The sequence below is a fragment of the Bos javanicus genome, chromosome 16, assembly GCF_032452875.1.
Source record: "Bos javanicus breed banteng chromosome 16, ARS-OSU_banteng_1.0, whole genome shotgun sequence".
Lineage (NCBI taxonomy): Eukaryota > Metazoa > Chordata > Mammalia > Artiodactyla > Bovidae > Bos > Bos javanicus.
The window spans coordinates 22019393-22038449 of NC_083883.1; the positions used below are offsets into that span (position 1 = coordinate 22019393).

At 38.6% G+C, this 19057-nt stretch overlaps 1 protein-coding gene across 4 annotated transcripts in view; it reads left to right on the plus strand.

Annotated features, from left to right (window-relative positions):
- Nucleotides 1-19057, plus strand: part of SPATA17 (spermatogenesis associated 17) — a 243061-nt gene that overhangs the window by 212553 nt on the left and 11451 nt on the right. For 2 of the 4 annotated variants that reach the window (XM_061382209.1, XM_061382211.1), the window contains 2 exons: nt 14701-14783; nt 18636-18940. In XM_061382209.1, coding sequence (XP_061238193.1) covers nt 14701-14781 — 81 coding nt within the window. In that variant the 3' untranslated portion in view covers nt 14782-14783; nt 18636-18940. Of the gene's footprint in view, nt 1-14700; nt 14784-18635; nt 18941-19057 lie in introns of those variants that run through there. The other 2 variants (XR_009729880.1, XM_061382208.1) reach the window with 1 other exon arrangement.

The window sequence follows — 19057 nt, forward strand, 5'->3', positions numbered from 1 at the left end:
TGGCTGTTCATTCATATTTTAAAACGAGGCACTGAATTGGCTTTCACTGTAGAGGTGACCATCTGTGGAGGGGCCAATACTTATGGCCATATAGTTTCCCCAATAACAGTTCTCTAATCCCTGCCAAGAGTGCTTGGGAGTTGGGAGCTAGGAACAGGCTAGGGAGTAGAAGGGTGTTCTCACCATTCAGTATGAAGACTTCTGCTTACGTCTCAGTATGGTGCCTAACCCTTGTCCTCTACTATGCCTGAATGCTTCAGTTTTTGTTTTTCAACGTTTTCCCTCAGAAAACAAACCATCCGAACCCAGGAGGAGATAGGAAGGGAGGTTCCTTAGGGGGAACTTGGGGAGAGAGACTGAGTTAAGCCATGTCCAGATTCTTGGCCCCCAGAAACTGACAGATAATACATGTGTGTTGATTTTAGCCTCTGAATTTGTGGTCATTTTTTATGCATCAAGAAATAATTAATACAGTATTAAATAAATATTTTTTGAAAAAGTTTTAATAATAGTTAAGTGTTCTATATAGAGACTTTGAGCCAAGCCTGTGCTTCACCTCTGCCTTCTGAGATGTCTGATGATTTCAGTACCTGAAGGGTCCGGGTATAGGAAGGAAGAGTAGGATGGCATTGCAAGGATATCCCCCTCTCCAGACAGAAAGTGTGTCTCCTCTCTATTCCTTTTAGGTCTGATACCACCCTTTGTGGGGCTTCCCTGGTGACTCAAATGGTAAAGAATTGCTGCAAGGCAGGAGACTCTGGTTCAGGCCCTGGGTTGGGAAGATCCCCTGGAGATGGGAATAGCTACCCACTCCAGTATTCTTGCCTGGAGAATTCCACGGACAGAGGGCTACAGTCCATGGAATTGCAGAGTCAGACACGACTGACTGACTAACCCTTCACTTTCACCACCCTTTATCTGTTTCTCAACATAAGTTACAATTTGAGGTCTTTGTTGTCTCCTGATTTCATGAAAGATGGAGTTTTGTAGATTTGTATAGTTCTCTGTGTTTGGGGGTACCATTTCTGAAAATGTAAAATAAGGCAAGAAATTCAGTACTCCGCCATTTTAAAACTAGAAGTTGTCTGAATAATTTCAAATGATACAGGTTACACAAATTTTATAGAGAGGCTTCCCAAAACATAATGTTACTTCCCCAAACATAATACCCAGAACATTTTATTCATACTAGTAGGTTTTCATTTTCAAGTATTTTTTGGATGTGATAGATGGAGGATATAAACACAGAGAGCCTGGGTCCTACCCCCAGAAACCTTATCATCTAGTGGGGAGATAAAATTTGGAGCAGAATTACTGTCACAAAACAGAGAACATAAGAGGGTTGTGAGAAAGATGTTCTCACACCAAAAGCATTCAGTACCTGACAGATGTAATTTGCATCTTAAGAGGCAAGGATTTCCAGGAGGAGGTAGCATTTTTATATGAGGCTTAATGTTTGGGTAGGATTTGCACCTAGTAAGAGCTTAATAAATATTTTCTGAATATAATTAATACTGTTTAGCTCTGGTGGTTTGACATTTTTCTTTCCACTTCTGTTAATGCTAAATATCCTTTACTTCAATGTGGTTTTATCAGCAGCAATCAGTTTCATTCATTCTCATCTTAGTTTTCTTGAGAGGAATTCACAAAAACATTTCTATGAAGAAAATTCACCATTCAATGATAGTTAGTGATATATCCTATAATTACAAACAAAAAAATCTTCCTGTGAGAATTCCACCACATAAATGATGCATGTATGTTATTAAGAATTACAAATATTGAGTAATAAAGTGTCAAGTTCACATGTTCCCTGATGTTATTTTGGGGCTAGTAGATTAGCAATTTTTCAAGAACATAAGCAGTAATTAGAAATCTTTCATAATTTCTATCAGAAACAGCATTTGGTTTTAATTCTTTCATTTAAAAAATCTTGTAAGAAAAAAACTGTGTCAGAACTCTTGACATTTTTATAGCTTGACAAAAATTAAGTATAATTAAAATGAAATATTTGGTGCATAAATTAAACTGCAATTAATATGTTTTCTGCCACTGCTTGAAGGATAAGATGAAAATGGTGTTGTTAGCAGGCTGCCTGCTGTGAGACTAATTTCTTGATTTTTCTACCCCACATTATCACACACTTTCTCACAGTAAAAGAATAAACCAACAAGTAGAAAACACTGTTTGATGAAAATGGTATACAGGAGATAAACTGGCTTTTATGAAGGCAAGGCAATATTACTTTTTTATTTTAAGATCTGATTACTAGTTTATTTCAAGGCTACAATTTGTATTTTCAAAGTCATTAAAATAAGTAGAAAATTACCCTTCATTTTAGCTAGCTATGCCTTTTAAATTACCCATTGTATTGTTTCAGGATGTTTTGCTTTTTCAGGAGGTAATTAGAAAATGAACAACAACACAAGGGATGCAGGGTCCTCCCCCTCCAGCTAACCAAGAAATAATAATAAATTCCATCACAAAAATTTAGATGTGAACAATTTCAAGAAAAGTGGAGGAAAAGATATTTTCTCGTAGTACTCCTCTTGAAGGAGGATCACTGTTTTCTCACTGGAGCCCACAATTAAAGAAAAAACAAAGAAACACTGGACCTTGACTAAAGTTAGTTATTGCCATCTTAAAAAAATTTTCCAGCTGCCACTTCCCCAGACAATGAATCAAGAATTATTTCTATGTGAATTTTTCCTAGCTAATTACTTTTTTGACATGAGACACCATTTGGGGAATCAATGAGAGAAATAGGTAATCATTATTAATAGTCTTCTTTATTTCTCCAAATGTCTCTTGGACAGTGCTTCTCAAGGGGTGTAAATGCATGAGTAGAAATGAGAAGGTATGGGTGAGGCCCCATTCAGCGGCTGACTTGCACACCTGATCCCTGGGAGCCGGGGTGGTGTCCATTCACGCTGTGTGACTCCAGCACTGGGATATGACAGTGTCTGTTGAAGTGAATTAGTGGAGCTCTGTTCATATACAACCAGGCCATGGTGCCTGATTTCCCCAGGGCCAAAGTCTATTTATCCATCATTCAGTCATTCCTTCAGTCAAGTAATACTTTTCAAGCCCCCTATTTTGTACCAGCTAAACCCTCGGAGTGGCTTCCACGGTGGCTTAGTGGTAAAGAATCCGCCTGCAATGCAGGAGATGTGGGTTGGATCCCTGGGTTGGGAAGATCCCCTGGAGAAGAGAATGGCAACCCACTCCAGTATTCTTGCCTGGAGGATCCCATGGACAGAGGAGCCTGGCAGGGTACAGTCCATGGGGTTGCAAAAGAGTCACATAGGACATAGTGACCAAAAAAACTCCCAAAACTTTGGAGTAGAACTGTGAATGCAATGTGTCCTGTCTTTTAGAAATTATTTCCACTGTTGAGAACTTTCTTAGAATATCTAGTTACTTAGAGACAGGCACTCAGTTCCTTTCCTACAAAAACTCTTAGAATTTAGAAAGTGAAAGCCCCTCAGTCATGTCTGACTCTTTGCGATCCCAAGTGACTGTACAGTCCATGGAATTCTCCAGGCCAGAATACTGGAGTGGGTAGCCTGTTCCGTTCTCCAAGGGATCTTTCCAACCCAGGGAATGAACCCAGGTCTCCCACACTGCAGGCAGAATCTTTACCAGCTGAGCCACAAGGGAAGCCCTTAGTATTTAGGCATATAATGTCACAATTCTGGCTTCAGTTGTATTCCCCACTTAAGTGGTTCTCTTTAAGCCATTGTGATATCATCTTGGAACATTTTTGCAGCATGTTCTCCGGCACACTAACTGGGTGGAAGCCCAAACATTCCCTTTAGAGCTGGTCCCATATAGCGTTCCTTCTATTTAAAGTATTCCTTCTATTTTAGGTTCCTTCTACTTCAGATCCCCTGGAGAAGGGAGTGGCTACCCACTCTAGTATTCTTGCCTCAAGAATTCCATGGACAGAGGAGCCTGGCAAGCTATAGTCCATGCGATTGCAAAGAGTCGGACACTACCTGCACTTCACTACTTAAAATGGGCTACCGTTGTGTTTGAAAGTTATGTTACTGGAACCTCCTACCCTGATACCATTCATTAGCTCTGTTATTAAAACAACTTACAGGCTACAGATGATTCTAACTACAACATTGTCTCCAGTTGGGTGTTCCATTTCAGTGACTTTATTTAGATGAGGTTCTTATTGTTTATAGTTGAAATTAAATAGTTAAGGCCGCATTTTATCTGTACATCCATATTTCTGCATCTAGGCCTATTACTTCTTATATATCTTTATGTCCTGTATCTCTTTTACTATGGCTGTAATCCATATACCCCATAACACGATGGAAAAGTCGAACAAGAAATCCCATTATTGGCCCTTCAGTTTACATATTGGCCTACCATTTCCCACTTCAGCATTTATAATCAAGGTGGGAAAGGAGCGTGCACTAAATAAGAACAAGATAAAACTGTTAAGGAAAAGAAACATATAAAAATGGAAAAAGAATTAAAAGTAACTCAAATATACAACTTTAGAATTTAGATGTACCTACTTATAAATAAGAATATGCACGCTGAAGCCAAAGATAAATGACCTTGGAATAAGCAACTGTTTAGGGTTATTTTTCCACAACTACTTTTTATAAAAGTTAAAGGGTTTTTGAGAGTTTCTTATCTGAAAATAGCTAACACTGAGTACTTGCTATATACCAGACAGTGTTTTAATTGCTTTGTAAATATGAACTCATGTAAGCGTAATGGAGAAGGAAATGGCAACCCACTCCAGTATTCTTGCCTGGAGAATTCCATGGACAGAGGAGCCTAGCGAGCTACAGTCTATGGGGTCGCAAAGAGTCAGACATGACTGAGGGATCTTTAAACCTACCTATGCACTCTTGTTGGAGAAGGAAATGGCACCCCACTCCAGTACTCTTGCCTGGAAAATCCCATGGATGGAGGAGCCTGGTAGGCTGTAGTCCATGGGGTTGCGAAGAGTCTGACATGACTGAGTGATTTCACTTTCACTTTTCACTTTCATGCATTGGAGAAGGAAATGGCAACCCACTCCAGTGTTCTTGCCTGGAGAATCCCAGGGATGGGGAAGCCTGGTGGGCTGCCGTCTCTGGGGTCGCACAGAGTCTGACACGACTGAAGCGACTTAACAGCAGCAGCAGCAGCATGCACTCTTGTAATCCTAATAACAGCCCTGTGAGTGGGCTGTCATTATTTTTATATCATTTCATCTCTGTCTTTCAAACAAGGAAACAAGCACCCTGGCAGCTTAGCTCCAAAGTGAACCCGCCTCAGAACAGAACTCCTAAAGTTCTCAAAGAACCCTTACAAATACCCTCGGTGAGACTCCTAGCATGACATAACAGACAGATGAACTTGGTTACCTTTCTAGGTTCAGATTGATGTTGTATTGTCAACTCAGCTAAAAGCTGTTTGGAAACATATACAAATGATTTAATTGAATGAATACTTAATAAATCCTAAACTAGGGAGCTGAAAAGAGCACAATAATAGAGACTGTTTTGGGATGTCTTTCTGAAAACTCATAGTGAACAGAAAAAAAAAAAGAGTAACTCTTAGAACTCTTAGCCATTGCACGAATGTTCTTTGTCAAAACAATGGAGATGTTCGGGCCATCACAGACTTTTCTGCGTGTCATGAGAGCAAGGCTTGATCATGCAGGAATAATTCTGAGTGATCTTTCAACCTGCCAATAAACTCTTGTTTATAGACTATGGAAAATCCCAAGTACTACCCAGACTTAACTGTGGTCTCTTTCAGGAAATATTTTCCTGTATTGTCTAGTCAGCTGAAAGTTCTTGCCATTCTCCTTTTTTCTCTGTGTGTGTGTGTATGTGTGTGTGTGTGTGTGTGTGTTTAGCTCTAAGGAAAATCTTTGCAATATGAATATGTAAAAAGAATATTTTAAGCTGACCAATGTGTGCATAACCTTTGGTTTCCATCCTTCCCTTTTAATCTTGGAGGTTTTTTCTACTTTAGTGTATCAGCTCTGCCCTGCTTACCAACATTGAAGCTGGTTGTGAGTATCTGATGAAAAGCCTTAAATAACTAGATAAACAGCACAGCTGCCAACCTAAAGTAATCTTACACTTTGAGGGTGAGTGGCCCAGGAAATTTGCTCTTTGTCATTTTGACTTGGGTTTGAAAATGGACCTGGGCTGCATTCCAGCTCAAAGAGCCGTTCACTTCCAAAGAGTCCTAAATTGTCCCAAGGAGCTCATTTTGGCAGTGGATTATTTGTGTTTGGCTGGGCATCCTAATGGCAAAAGCTGTCTGCTCTGGCAAGCAAGGGCTGTGGCAGGATTTAGAATTACATCCCCAGTGTTTTTCCTTGATGAGGTTATTTTTCAGAAAAGCCGTCCCTCACCCCCCATTTCAAAAGTGACAATGCACAAGTGTTGTGCTGGTGGTTTCTTGAACTAATAAATAGTTTCCCAGGGCAGGGTGGTCTGTTTTATATATTTGAGGCATATTATAAACAAATGAGAACCAGCACCCGATTTTTTCTGAAACCAAAGCTGGTTGGATGGCATCACCGACTCAATGGACATGAGTCTGAGCAAACTCTGGGAGATAGTGAAGGACAGGGAACCTGGCGTGCTGCAGTCCATGGGGTCACAAAGAGTTGAACATGACTTAGCGACTGAACAAAGCTGACTTAATGGCGAATCCAGCTCTTTCTATATCAGAGATAACAGTCATTGGTTCAATAGGGCCAGGTAAAAAAGTGGGCTTCCCTTGTGGCTCAGCTGGTAAAGAATCTGCTTGCAATGCAGGAGACCTGGGTTTGATCCCTGGGTTGGGAAGATCCCCTGGAGAAGGGAAAGGCTACCCACTCCAGTATTCTGGCCTGGAGAATTCCATGGACTCTATAGTCCATGGGGTCACAAAGAGTCAGATAGGACTGAGCAACTTTCACTTTCAATAGAAAGTAGGGTTTCAAATAAAATAAGAATGATAAAGAATTTGTGAAAGATTTTCTATTATGGGATGTAAAGTATAGGTACTTGAAGAGTCAGTCCTTGTTTATCTACACAACTCTCAATGCCTATTGTCTGGCTCTCCCACTTCCCTGTGAGGGATCCTGGGAAGACACAGCTAAGTTTTGATTACCATTGTTGTTCAGTTGCGAAGTCATGTCCGACTCTTTGTAACCCCATGGACTTTAGCCTGCCAGGCTCCTCTGTCCATGGGATTTCCCAGGCGAGAATACTGGAGTGGGTTGCCATTTCTTTCTCCAGGGCATCTTCCAGACTCAGGGATTGAACCCAGGTCTCTTACATTGCAGGCATATTCTTTACTGCTGAGCCACCAGGGAAGCCCTTTGTTTTACCGTTAGTTGGAAGCTATGTAGCAGGGTGCTGATACACTGTAGATGTTCAAATGTTAGTGCAACATACAGGTTAAAGTATATCACAGAATTCATTATTGTCTCACTCATTATATTAGAAGGACCCAGAACTAAGTACACAAAAATATCCAAAGGAATGAAGGAAGAAAATATTACAGCTTCTATTTATTTTTATCACATTTGTATGTCTATTTCACATTGTATTTACACATATATAATTTCAAACAGATAACCAAAATATATTGCTGCTGCTAAGTTGCTTCAGTCGTGTCTGACTCTGTGCGACCCCATAGACAGCAGCCCACCAGGCTCCCCGTCCCTGGGATTCTCCAGGCAAGAACACTGGAGTGGGTTGCCATTTCCTTCTCCAATGCATGAAATTGAAAAGTGAAAGTGAAGTCGCTCAGTCACGTCCGACTCTGTGCGACCCCATGGACTGCAGCCTACCAGGCTCCTCTGTCCACGGGATTTTCCAGGCAGGAGTACTGGAGTGGGGTGCCATTGCCTTCTCCAAAATATATTGAGGATGCTTAAAATATTTTTACTGATGGAAGATATGATCAAAATGCTTTCAGTCCTGTTTCACTACATTATTGTACCATAATCAGTCTCTCATATGTGTAAATGGAGTTTATTTAACTTTTAAAAGCACATGGTGGATAGAATATGAGCAGATTTTTACCCTTGAATGAAAGGCAGAGGAAGAAACTAATGGCAAATGCCAAGTGTTTTATCCTATTTAATCCTCATACCAATCGTGCAAGATATCTCCGTTTTATAGATGATGAAGCAGAATGAATTAGAAAGTGCTTCCCGTGCTTCTGTACTCTGAAAGGAATTACAAAGAATTGGTATCATTTCTTCTTTGTTTGGTATCATTCACCAGTGAAATCATCTGGGCCTGTTTTGGAAAGTTTTTAATTATTTATTCATTTTTTACAAATAAATATAGACCTATTCAGATTATTTCTCCTGTTTGAGTTTTAGTAGACTGTGACTTCCTTGACTGGTCCATTTCACCTAAGTTATCAAATTTATGAACAGAGTTGTTCATAACATTCCTTTATTATCCTTTTAATGTTGTGGGATCAGTAGTGATGGTTCAGCTTTCATTTCTAATATTTGTAAGTCGTATCTTCTTTCTTTTTTCTTAGCCTGACTAGGTATTTGTCACTTGTTGAAAGAACTAGTTTTTGTTTTGCTGATTTTTTTTCTATTGATTTCCTGTTTTCAGATTCGACTCTGATTTTATTTTCTTTGGCTTACTTTGGGTTTAATCTACGCTTTTCCTAGTTTCCTAGAAACTAGCTTCTAGTTTCTAAGTGGAAGCTTAGGTTAATGACTTGAGATCTTTCATCTTCTCTACTATATGACTTCACTGTTATAAATTTCCCTCTAGACACTGCTTTTGCTGCATCCCACAAATTTTGACAGGTTGTATTTTAGTTTTAACTCAAAATATTTTTTTCTTGACATTTTTTTTCTTTGACTATATACTATTTAGTAGTGTGTTATTTAATCTCCAAATATACCCAGAAATTTTACACTGTCTTTTTGGTATTAATTTTCAGTTTAATTTCATCATGGTCTAAAAGCATACTTTGTATGATGTCTACTGTTTTGAAATTGTTGAGGTACGATTTATGGCTCAGAATGTGATCTATCTTGGTGAATAGTCCATGAGAGCTTGAGAAGAGTGTGTGGTTATTGTTGGATGAAGAAGGCTATAAATGCCAGTTACATCCAGTTGAGTGACGGTGCTGTTCAGTTCAATTGTATCCTTACTGACATTCTGCCTGCTGGGTCTGTCAGTTATTTATAAAGCGGTATTGAAGACTCCAATTACAGTAGCGAATTTGTCTATCGTTTCTTGCAGTTCTATTAGTTTTTACTTCATATATTTTGATGCTCTGTTGTTAGGTACATACACATTAAGGACAGTTATGTCTTCTTCCAGAATTGACCCCTTTATCATGTAATGCCTGTCTTTATTCCAGATAATTCTCATCGTGAAGTCTGTTTTGTCTGAAATTAATGTGTCTACTTCAACTTTCTTTTAATTAATGTTAGATGGTATATCTTTCTCCATCCCTTCACTTTTAATCTGTTTTTTTTTTTTTTAATTTAAAGTAGGTTTCATATGGGCTTCCCTGATAGCTCAGATGGAAATGGCAACCCACTCCAGTATTCTTGCCTGAAAAATCCCATGGACAGAAGAGCCTGGTGGGCTGCAGTCCAAAGGGTCACAAAGAATCGGACATGACTGAGTGACTAAGCACAGCATACAGGTTTCATGTACCCACTATATAGTTGGGTCTTGTTTTGTATCCACAGTAACTGCCTTTTATTAGTTTATTTAAATATACTATTTATTAGTATATTTAAAATCACACTTAAAGTGATATTAATATAATTGGATTAATATCTATGTATTTATATCTGTTTTCCATTCATTACCTTGTTCTTTGTTGGTTTTTTGTTTTGGTTTTGCCTTCCACTCTTTCTGGCTTTGCTAGTTTTAATTTAGCATTTATATGATTTCATTTTTTTCTCCTCTTAGCACATCAATTCTACTTCTTAAAAAAATTTTTTTAGCGGTTACTCTAGAGTTTGGAATATACATTTATGACTAATCCAAGTCCACTTTCAAATAACACTATATTATTTCATGGGCAGTTCAACTACCTTTTAACAGATTATTCCCAGATCCTCCCTCCCGTTCCCTATAATATTGTTGTCATTTATTTATCTTATCCATAAGCTATAATCACTGATTACATTGTTGTTGTTATTATTTTGAACAAGACTGTTATTTGTATGATTAATTAAGATCTTTCCCTTCATCTATTTATTCTCTAATGTTCCTCATTTCATGTAGAAATGTATTTCTAATGGATATCAGACAGTAAAAGACAAATACTATATGGTATCATTTATATGCATAAACTAAAAATAATACAAAAAAAGTATGCGCAAAACAAAAACAGACTTACAGATATAGAAAACAACCACCGGTTGCCAAAGGGGAGAGGGAAGGAGAGAGGGGAAAATTAGGGGTATAGAATCAAGAGACACTAAATACTATTGTAAAACAGGTAAGCAACAGGATATATGGTATAGCACATGGAATTATACTCAGTATCTTATAATAACTTTCAATGGAGTATAATCTGTATAAATACTGAATCACTATGCTGTATGGAGAAGGCGATGACACCCCACTCCAGTACTCTTGCCTGGAAAATCCCATGGACGGAGGAGCCTGGTAGGCTGCAGTCCATGGGGTCGATGAGAGTCGGACACGACTGAGCGACTTCACTTTCACTTTTCACTTTCATGCATTGGCGAAGGAAATGGCAACCCACTCCAGTGTTCTTGCCTGGAGAATCTCGGGGACGGGGGAGCCTGGTGGGCTTCCGTCTATGGGGTCGCACAGAGTTGGACACGACTGAAGTGACATAGCAGCAGCAGTAGCAGCATGCTGTATACCTAAAACTGATAGAGTATTATAAATCAATTATATTTCATTTTTTTAAAAGAGGAAAAAATTAGAAATAAACATTTTAAATAACAAAAATTGTTTATTATAATAAAATAAAAAACATAGCTGTGGCTTCCCTGGTGGCTCAGTGATAAAGAATCCACCTGCCAATGAAGGCAACATGCGTTCAATCCCTGGTCCTGGAAGATCCCGCATGCCGCAGAGCTGCTAATAGAACAACTATTGAGCCTGAGTTCTAGAGCCCTGGAACGGCAGCCGCTGAGCCCATGTGCTACAGCTACTGAAGCTAACACGCCCTAGAGCCTGCGCTCCACAACAGGAGAAGCCACCGCAACGTGAAGCCCAATCACCGCAACTGAGAGTAGCCGCCACTCTCCAAAACCAGAGAAAAGCCCATGCAGCAAGGAAGACCCAGCGCAGCCAAAACTAAATATATAAATACAGTTATAAAAATATATATTAAAAACATAGCTACAATTATCAAAAGTTTAAGATCATTTGCACAAAACTAACCTTTTCATTTACTGTCTCGAAACCTAGATTATTGTTGCACATAAATATTTATAGAACAAGTTGTTCATTATTCTCGTCTTCAGGATTCATCATTGCTAACAGTATAAAATCACAGTAATGCTTCACACATATGCCTACCTTCAGACATTCAAGTTTAAAAGTAATATGAACTACTTACTGTCTCAAAATATACCCTCTGTGTCATGTGCAACTCTTGCAAATGCTACGTCGATTACTGAGTGCCCCTAGAATCACAGTATCAAATAGAAAGAAAGCCAGAATATGGATTTCAGCACCCCAAGAAAATAATACTTCATTATATAAAGTTCTGTTGCGTTCATGCTATCCAAAAGGAAGGATTTTGCTCAAACTAATGAATTTGTCTTTTACTTAAGCATTTTTGTCACGCAGATTTTTTTCATACTCTAAAGCGGTGTCTGTTACAACCTCTTGTCCTTCATGTCACTTGGGCTTAGTCGCTTTTGTTCCATAAACACAAAGCAACAGATGTGGGGCTTTTCCCTGGGGCCTGAATAGCGTTATTCACAGAAGTCGATACTTAGAGTTGGGGCTCTATTGTACCAGAGGGGAGAGCCAGATCACTAGTGACAAAGGTTCCTGCATATTCTTCAATACACTTATTTTCTGTATGTTTGGAATGCAGGAACCCTCTAAAGAGGTCGACCCTGGGCAGAGGTCCTTCCTTCGGAGGTTTTCTTAAATAAAATTACCCCGAATCATTTCCATTGAGGATACACATCCTTTGCAAAGGAGAAACATATGCTTTTATATGGTCTGACCACTTACTTACAAAATCCACTGTCCATTTAGTGTTTCACCTCTCTAATGACTGCCAGTTTAACATGCCTGAAAAGCATTCGTTTCTGTTCTCAGTCAAATGCTGCTTCTCTGGTTACTCAACAAAAAATGATTTGTCCTCTCTTCCTTCCGCACTTCCTCAGCATTTGTGTGAATCAGTTCTGTGATACTTACCGCAAGTGTCCCTCTGTTTTAAGTATTTGGATGTAACACCCTTCCCTTTTCATTCATTCAGTCAGCAAATACTCTTTTGCACAAAACAGGGCACTTCCCCGAATGAAGCTTATAATCTCATGCAGGACACAAAATAAATATACAGTATTAAAGAGTAGTAATAGCTGTGAAGAAAATAGGACCATTTAAAATAATAGAGCGTTTCAGGGGTATTGTTTTATGTGCAGGTAGTCACAAAAGGTCTCTTTGAACAGGGATGTGATGAAAGGGAGGAATGAACCATGAGGATACAGAGATAAAGCCGTTGAGGTGGAGGCATCTCTAAGTATAAAGACTGAGAAGTAACATGTTCAGTAAACAGGGGTTTTGCTAGAGACAATTCATTGAGGGGAAATGCAGAAGAAAAATTGTGTCACCAAAGGAGCTAAATCCACCATTGTCCAGGTCAAGGTAAAACATGTAGACTGTGAGCTCTATGCAGACAGGGGCCCATGCCATTGTGTTGCTCAGAACTTCTCCAGGCTGTCATCTACAACTCTTAAAAACTATGTATTTGACTCACAGGCTTAGAGAATGAACTTATGGTTACTGGAAGGGAGAGTTAGGGAGTTTGGTATGGACATGTTCACACTGCTATACTAAAATGGATAATGAACAAGGTCCTACTGTACAGGGGACTCTGCTCAATGTTATGTGGCAGCCTGAAGGGGAGGGAAATTTGGTGGAGAATGGATACATGTATATGTGTGGCTGAGTCACTTTGCTGTGCGTGTGAAACTATCACAACATTGTTAGTTGGCTGTTGTTGTTTAGTCACTAAATCATGTCCAGCTCTTTGTGACCTGATGTACTGCAGCACGCCAGGCTTCCCTGTCCTTCACTATCTCCCGGAGTTTGCTCAAACTTATGTCCATTGAGTCTGTAATACTGTCCAACCATCTCATCCTCTGTCACTCCCTTCTCCTCCTGCCTTCAATCTTTCCCAGCAATAGGATCTTTTCCAATAAGTCAGCTCTTTACATCGGCTAGCCAAAGTATTGGAGCTTCATCTTCAGCATCAGTCCTTCCAATGAATGTTCAGGGTTGATTTCCTTTAGGATTGACTGGTTTAATCTCCTTGCTGTCCAAGGGACTCTCAAGAGTCTTCTGCAGCACCACAGTTAGAAAGCATCAATTCTTCAGTGCTCAGTTTTCTTTATGGTCCAACTCTCACATCCATGGGCTTCCCTGGTGGCTCAGATGGTAAAGAATCTGTCTGCAATGCAGAAGACTGGGTTTGATCCCTGGGTTGGAAAGATCCTCTGGAGTAGAGAATGGCTACCCACTCCAGTATTCTTGCCTGGAGAATTCCATGGAACATTCCTGGCAGGCTACAGCCCATGGGGTCACAAAGAGTAAGACACAACTGAGTGACTAATATTTTCACTTTTTTTTTTTCTCATATCTGTACATGACTACTAGAAAAACCATAGCTTTGACTATATGGACCTTTGTTGGCAAAGTGATATCTCTGCTTTTTAATGCACTCTCTAGGCTTGTCATAGCTTTCCTTCCAAGGAGCTAGCATCTTTTAGTTTCATGGCTGCAGTCACCATCTGCAGTGATTTTGGAGCCCAAGAAAATAAAATCTGTCCCTGTTTTTACTTTTTCTCCTTCTGTTTGCCATGAGGTGATGGCACTGGATGCCATGATCTTAGTTTTATGACTGTTGAGTTTTAAGCCAGCTTTTTCACTCTTCTCTTTCACCTTCATCAAGAGGCCCTTTAGTTCCTCTTTGCTTCCGGCCATATACACATAATGATATCATATCTGCATATCTGAGGTTGTTGATATTTCTCCTGGCAGTCTTTATCACAGCTTGTGATGCTTCCAGCCCGGCATTTCATCTGATGTACTCTGCATATAAGTTAAATAGGGTGCCAGTATACTGCCTTGTCATACTTCTTTCCCAGTTTTCAACCAGTCAGTTGTTCAGTGTTCAGTTCTAACTGTTGCTGCTTGACCTGCACACAGGTTTCTCAGGAGACAGGTAAGGTGGTCTGGTATTCCCATCTTATTAAGAATTTACCACAGTTTGTTGTGATCCACGCAGTCTTAAAAACTTAAAAAACAGAACAAAACTATGTGCTTAAGAAAGCTTCATGTATCTGGCTTTCAACTAATAAAAATTAACTGCTAATTTTGTTTTTTTTGTGTGTGTGTGGATGTGATGGGAGGTTTGCTGTGCAGTTAGATGATATCTATCTAGCAGTTTAATATAAATTATAACAAAATACTGTAAATCAGTTAAGACCTATTTGGTAATTGTTGATCTTTTTCCTCCTAGGATTTCCAAACTGTATTGCCATCATTTGATCTCTTCTCAAAATATGGAAAAATGTATTCAAAAGCTGGACAAATTGTATAAAGGTATGCATTTTTACTAAAAGGTACTTCAAAAACTACTATAGTAAATAATATAAAAAATCAAATGAGGTTGACTTAACTATGAAGCATTTAAAAAACCACGCTACTATAATTTATGAAATACAGCTCCATATATTACTTTCATTCTAGTCTAATGGTTTTCAACATTTGAAAATCATGGATTTTGTATTTCAAATCTCTTCAAAATAAATTCAAAGTAGAACTAATACCTGAAGGACCTTCCTCTTTAAATTAATTAAAACAGTAGATAAATAGTTTTACATAATACAACGAGAAAGTATTGATGGTATCCACAACCTAAAATATTTCTCATTACTGTATGGTACAGTATTGTTTAAAATACTATATTCAATATGTGTTATTTAAATTGCGAGTTACCTTTAGGGAATTTCAAGTAAATAGCATCTTGGGTCTCTGATGAGCAGTTTGCAGACTAGAGAACATAGATTGCCACATAAAATTCAAGATCACAAAATAAACTCTCAGTGAATACTGCATTTAATTAATCTAAGGTGTTTTAGAGTACAGAAGTGATTACAGTTGAAGGAAGCCTAATCAGAGGTATTCTGACATTTTCAGCCAAAGTTAAACAAGATATTGGATGAAGGCAGAATAGAGCACTACAGTTGAAGCAAAGAGACAGGAATGTGGAATCAGGCTAGTTAATTCCCCAGGGTCCTCCCACACCAAGAACAGCTGGGGAAGGCTGTGGTCTGTTGGAAAGAACACAAAATAGATACAAGCAACTATGTTCCTCAGACTTAGTTAGTTTCCTCTCTCCCATTTATAACTGGATGCTTCAACCGGAAGTCAATAGTTAAATGCAGAGAGCAATAACCACTCTGTGACTCCTCCAAAGGAATACACTAGAGGAAATATGAAATATTCTGAGCTAATAGAAAAACATACATATAATGCCAAGTGGGATTACAGTTTCAAGGTTTATAAAGTATCATTACTCATTGGAGTATTTGTCTAGTATTCATGTTTCACAGCATGAAGTAGCCTAAATAAAATTTTTCATATTTGTATGACTTCAGGTTTTAAATCAAAGATGTATCCTGTTCATAGTGGCAAGGTTGAAAACAACTTGAATATTCACTGGTATGTGAGTGAAGTTGCTCAGTCATGTCTGACTCTTTGTGACCCCATGGACTGTAGCCTACCAGGCTCCTCTGTCCATGGAATTCTCCAGGCCAGAATACTGGAGTGGGTAGCCTTTCCCTTCTCCAAGGGATCTTCCCAACCCAGGGACTGAACCCAGGTCTCCTGCATTACAGGAAAATTCTTTACCATCTGAGCCACCAGGGAAGCATTTACTAGTATGTTAAGTTAAATGATAGACACATAAAATGTAGTACTGTGACACTGTTAAATATGTTAACATAGATCTTTCCCTATTAATTTGAAAAAATGCCTACAATATATTTTTAAGAAAAGAAAAGCTGGATTCAAAGATAACTGTGTAGTCTGATTTCATTAAATATATATATGTGCATGCATGTATGTGTACACCACACATATATATAATGTATATGTATATATATATAAAACAGAATTGCATGTGCTTATTTATATATTACATATGTATGTATGCATTTGTGTAAGGCAAACTGTTAATGGTAGTTATCTCTTGATAGTGAGATTAGGGGTAGCTTTTAGGGGGATATTTCTTTATGGTCTCATTTTTTGAAATTTTTATCTATCAGACAGGAGCAAAACAAAATACTCCAGAAGGAACTACTTGCTCTTCCCTACCAATTACAAGATATCTTGACTTTATTGTACTCAATCATAATAATTTATAGACAATTATCTTTTTTTTTCTGAATACAAAATAATGGCTTGCTAAATTATTTATAAGACAAGGATGAGCAACAAATGTTTCACATTCCTTTTAATTAAAAAGAGTGCACAATGCACAAATATGTGAGAGACATTTTTAAAAACTGTTCATTCACTCTTCTCTGGGATTTTTAACTATTTTGTGAATTGAAAATAATATCAAAATGTCATCTCCTCCTCTTAGAAAGGAAATTAATATCTAGCATTTAATTTTGGTAAGTGATGGGTAGCAGCCTTAGCCGATGCTCTTCTATTAAGATTTCATTTCACCAAATACAACAAAGTGCTTCTGCTCTTTGTAAAGAAGGCTGAGTTGGGAATACTTGTCCCAAAGTGTTGAATAAAGATGCCTTGGTAATTTTGAGAGCTATCTGTTTGATTGCTTCAGCTTCAAGGTAGTTCATCACTTCACTATAATTCACCCAACATTGTCTCATCTCATACACCCGTATTACACTTTCCCATCAGTCCGATTAGAAATACTGATGCCTTTATCAGATTAATCTCCCTTCCTTTTAGCCTGTCTGAGTTTAGGATAAGCAGAGCCCACACCTAACCGTTATGATTAATGCAGTAAGACTTCAGCCTCTGAAATTGCTCAGAGTGAGGTTAGATTTTAAACACACATATATTACACGTATATTTTAAAATCTACTCCCTGATTAGGATGATTCCATTTAATTTCTTTAATTTTTCTGTGTAACCACTTACTTTTGGAAACTTTGATAGTTTCCAAAAGGCACCTTTGTCTAAATCAGAAGGTACTGTATCCCATCAGCTCACTCCACCATCTTTTAAGTTCCATTCATCTTTCCAGGTGGAAGCATCTCTTTAAAGGCTAGAATGGAGAAAAATTAGCACCATAAGATGAACTCATTGGTTAGTCCAACATCAGTGTGAGTTTTCTGGCGTGATGAGCTTTTCACTTTTCTCATGTCTTTTTTTGTGATGGGCTTTGGCCCAGGCTATCATTCTGCTAAAAAGTGCAATTGTGAGGCCATATGAGATGTATTTTAATGGAATTATTTGTTAGTGTGAAAAGCAGTGTACTTGGTTCCTCTTTTCATAAGAATTTGGCATGGGCTTGACTCAAATCACTAAGAAAAAGAAGTTTAGTTAGTACCTGAATTAGGAAAAGGGTGAAATCCCATTTTTTTCCCCCCAAAGGAAATAAGGTCTCAGCAGCTGTGTAAGGAAAAAGGATGATACATGAGGGGAGAGTAAGAATCAGGTATAGAAGCTACATATGTGCCTGTTGGGGTTAAATTTTTATTTCAACAAGAAAAGTTATTGCACCTGGTCATTCAAGTTGGCACTATGTGAATTCATAAGCCTTTTCAGTTTAGTTATAGTGAACTGGCGATAAACAAAAAACAAAAATCAAAATATCTGTAGTGTTTTTATCCTTTGACTAAAGATAATATAACAAATCACTTACCTCTAGGAAGACATTCTGCTGTAGTTCCTTTATGACTCAGGCAGGCTGGCTGAGTGCTCCCTGAGACTAAGGGCACACACCATCCATGCTGTTGACCAGGACCTGCAGAGGTATAGACAGAGATCAGAGAAAAGGGTGATTCTAGCAGGCTTAGAAATGAGTCAGATCAGTTCAGCTCAGACCCTTAACTGAGCTTAACTCTAAGTGCTGCTGCTGCTAAGTCACTTCAGTCGTGTCCGACTCTGTGCAACCCCATAGACAGCAGCCCGCCAGGCTCCCCCGTCTTGCCTGGGATTTTCCAGGCAAGAACACTGGAGTGGGTTGCCATTTCCTTCTCCAATGCATGAAAGTGAAGTTGCTCAGTCGTGCCCGACTCTTAGCGACCCCATGGACTGCAGCCTACCAGGCTCCTCCATCCATGGGATTTTCCAGGCAAGAGTACTGGAGTGGGGTGCCATTGCCTTCTCCAACTCTAAGTGAGGAATATTTAAATAGAGAATTTGAGAACTCCTGTTATTTTTATTCTTTTGATTTTGCTGTTTTGATTTTAGACAACAAGACAAAATGTAAAAATGAGATTATGGTGTGAAGTGTGTTGAATAGAAGACCCCACTGCATGGAATCCTGGATTCTACTTTGATGGCACCTGAATAACCTTGACTCAAATCTCTCAGCCTCTGAAGTGTTTCCCATTCTCTCTCTCTCTCTCTGTTCTCTCCCTTCCCCTTAATTGGAACCATCTCTGGTTCGTTCAAAACTCCCCAAGTCTAAAAGGAAAATACAAATGAGGATCCTACAGAAAATACACTTAAACCATAATTATGATGATTCAATAAATGTAATATTTTACAGCTGACTACTCATGAATTAACTCCAGTGAGGAAAAAAAAAAAAAAATATATATATATATATATATATATAGTGTAGTGGGTCTTTTACCTCTGAGAATGTCTGTCACAACCATAACCCCTGG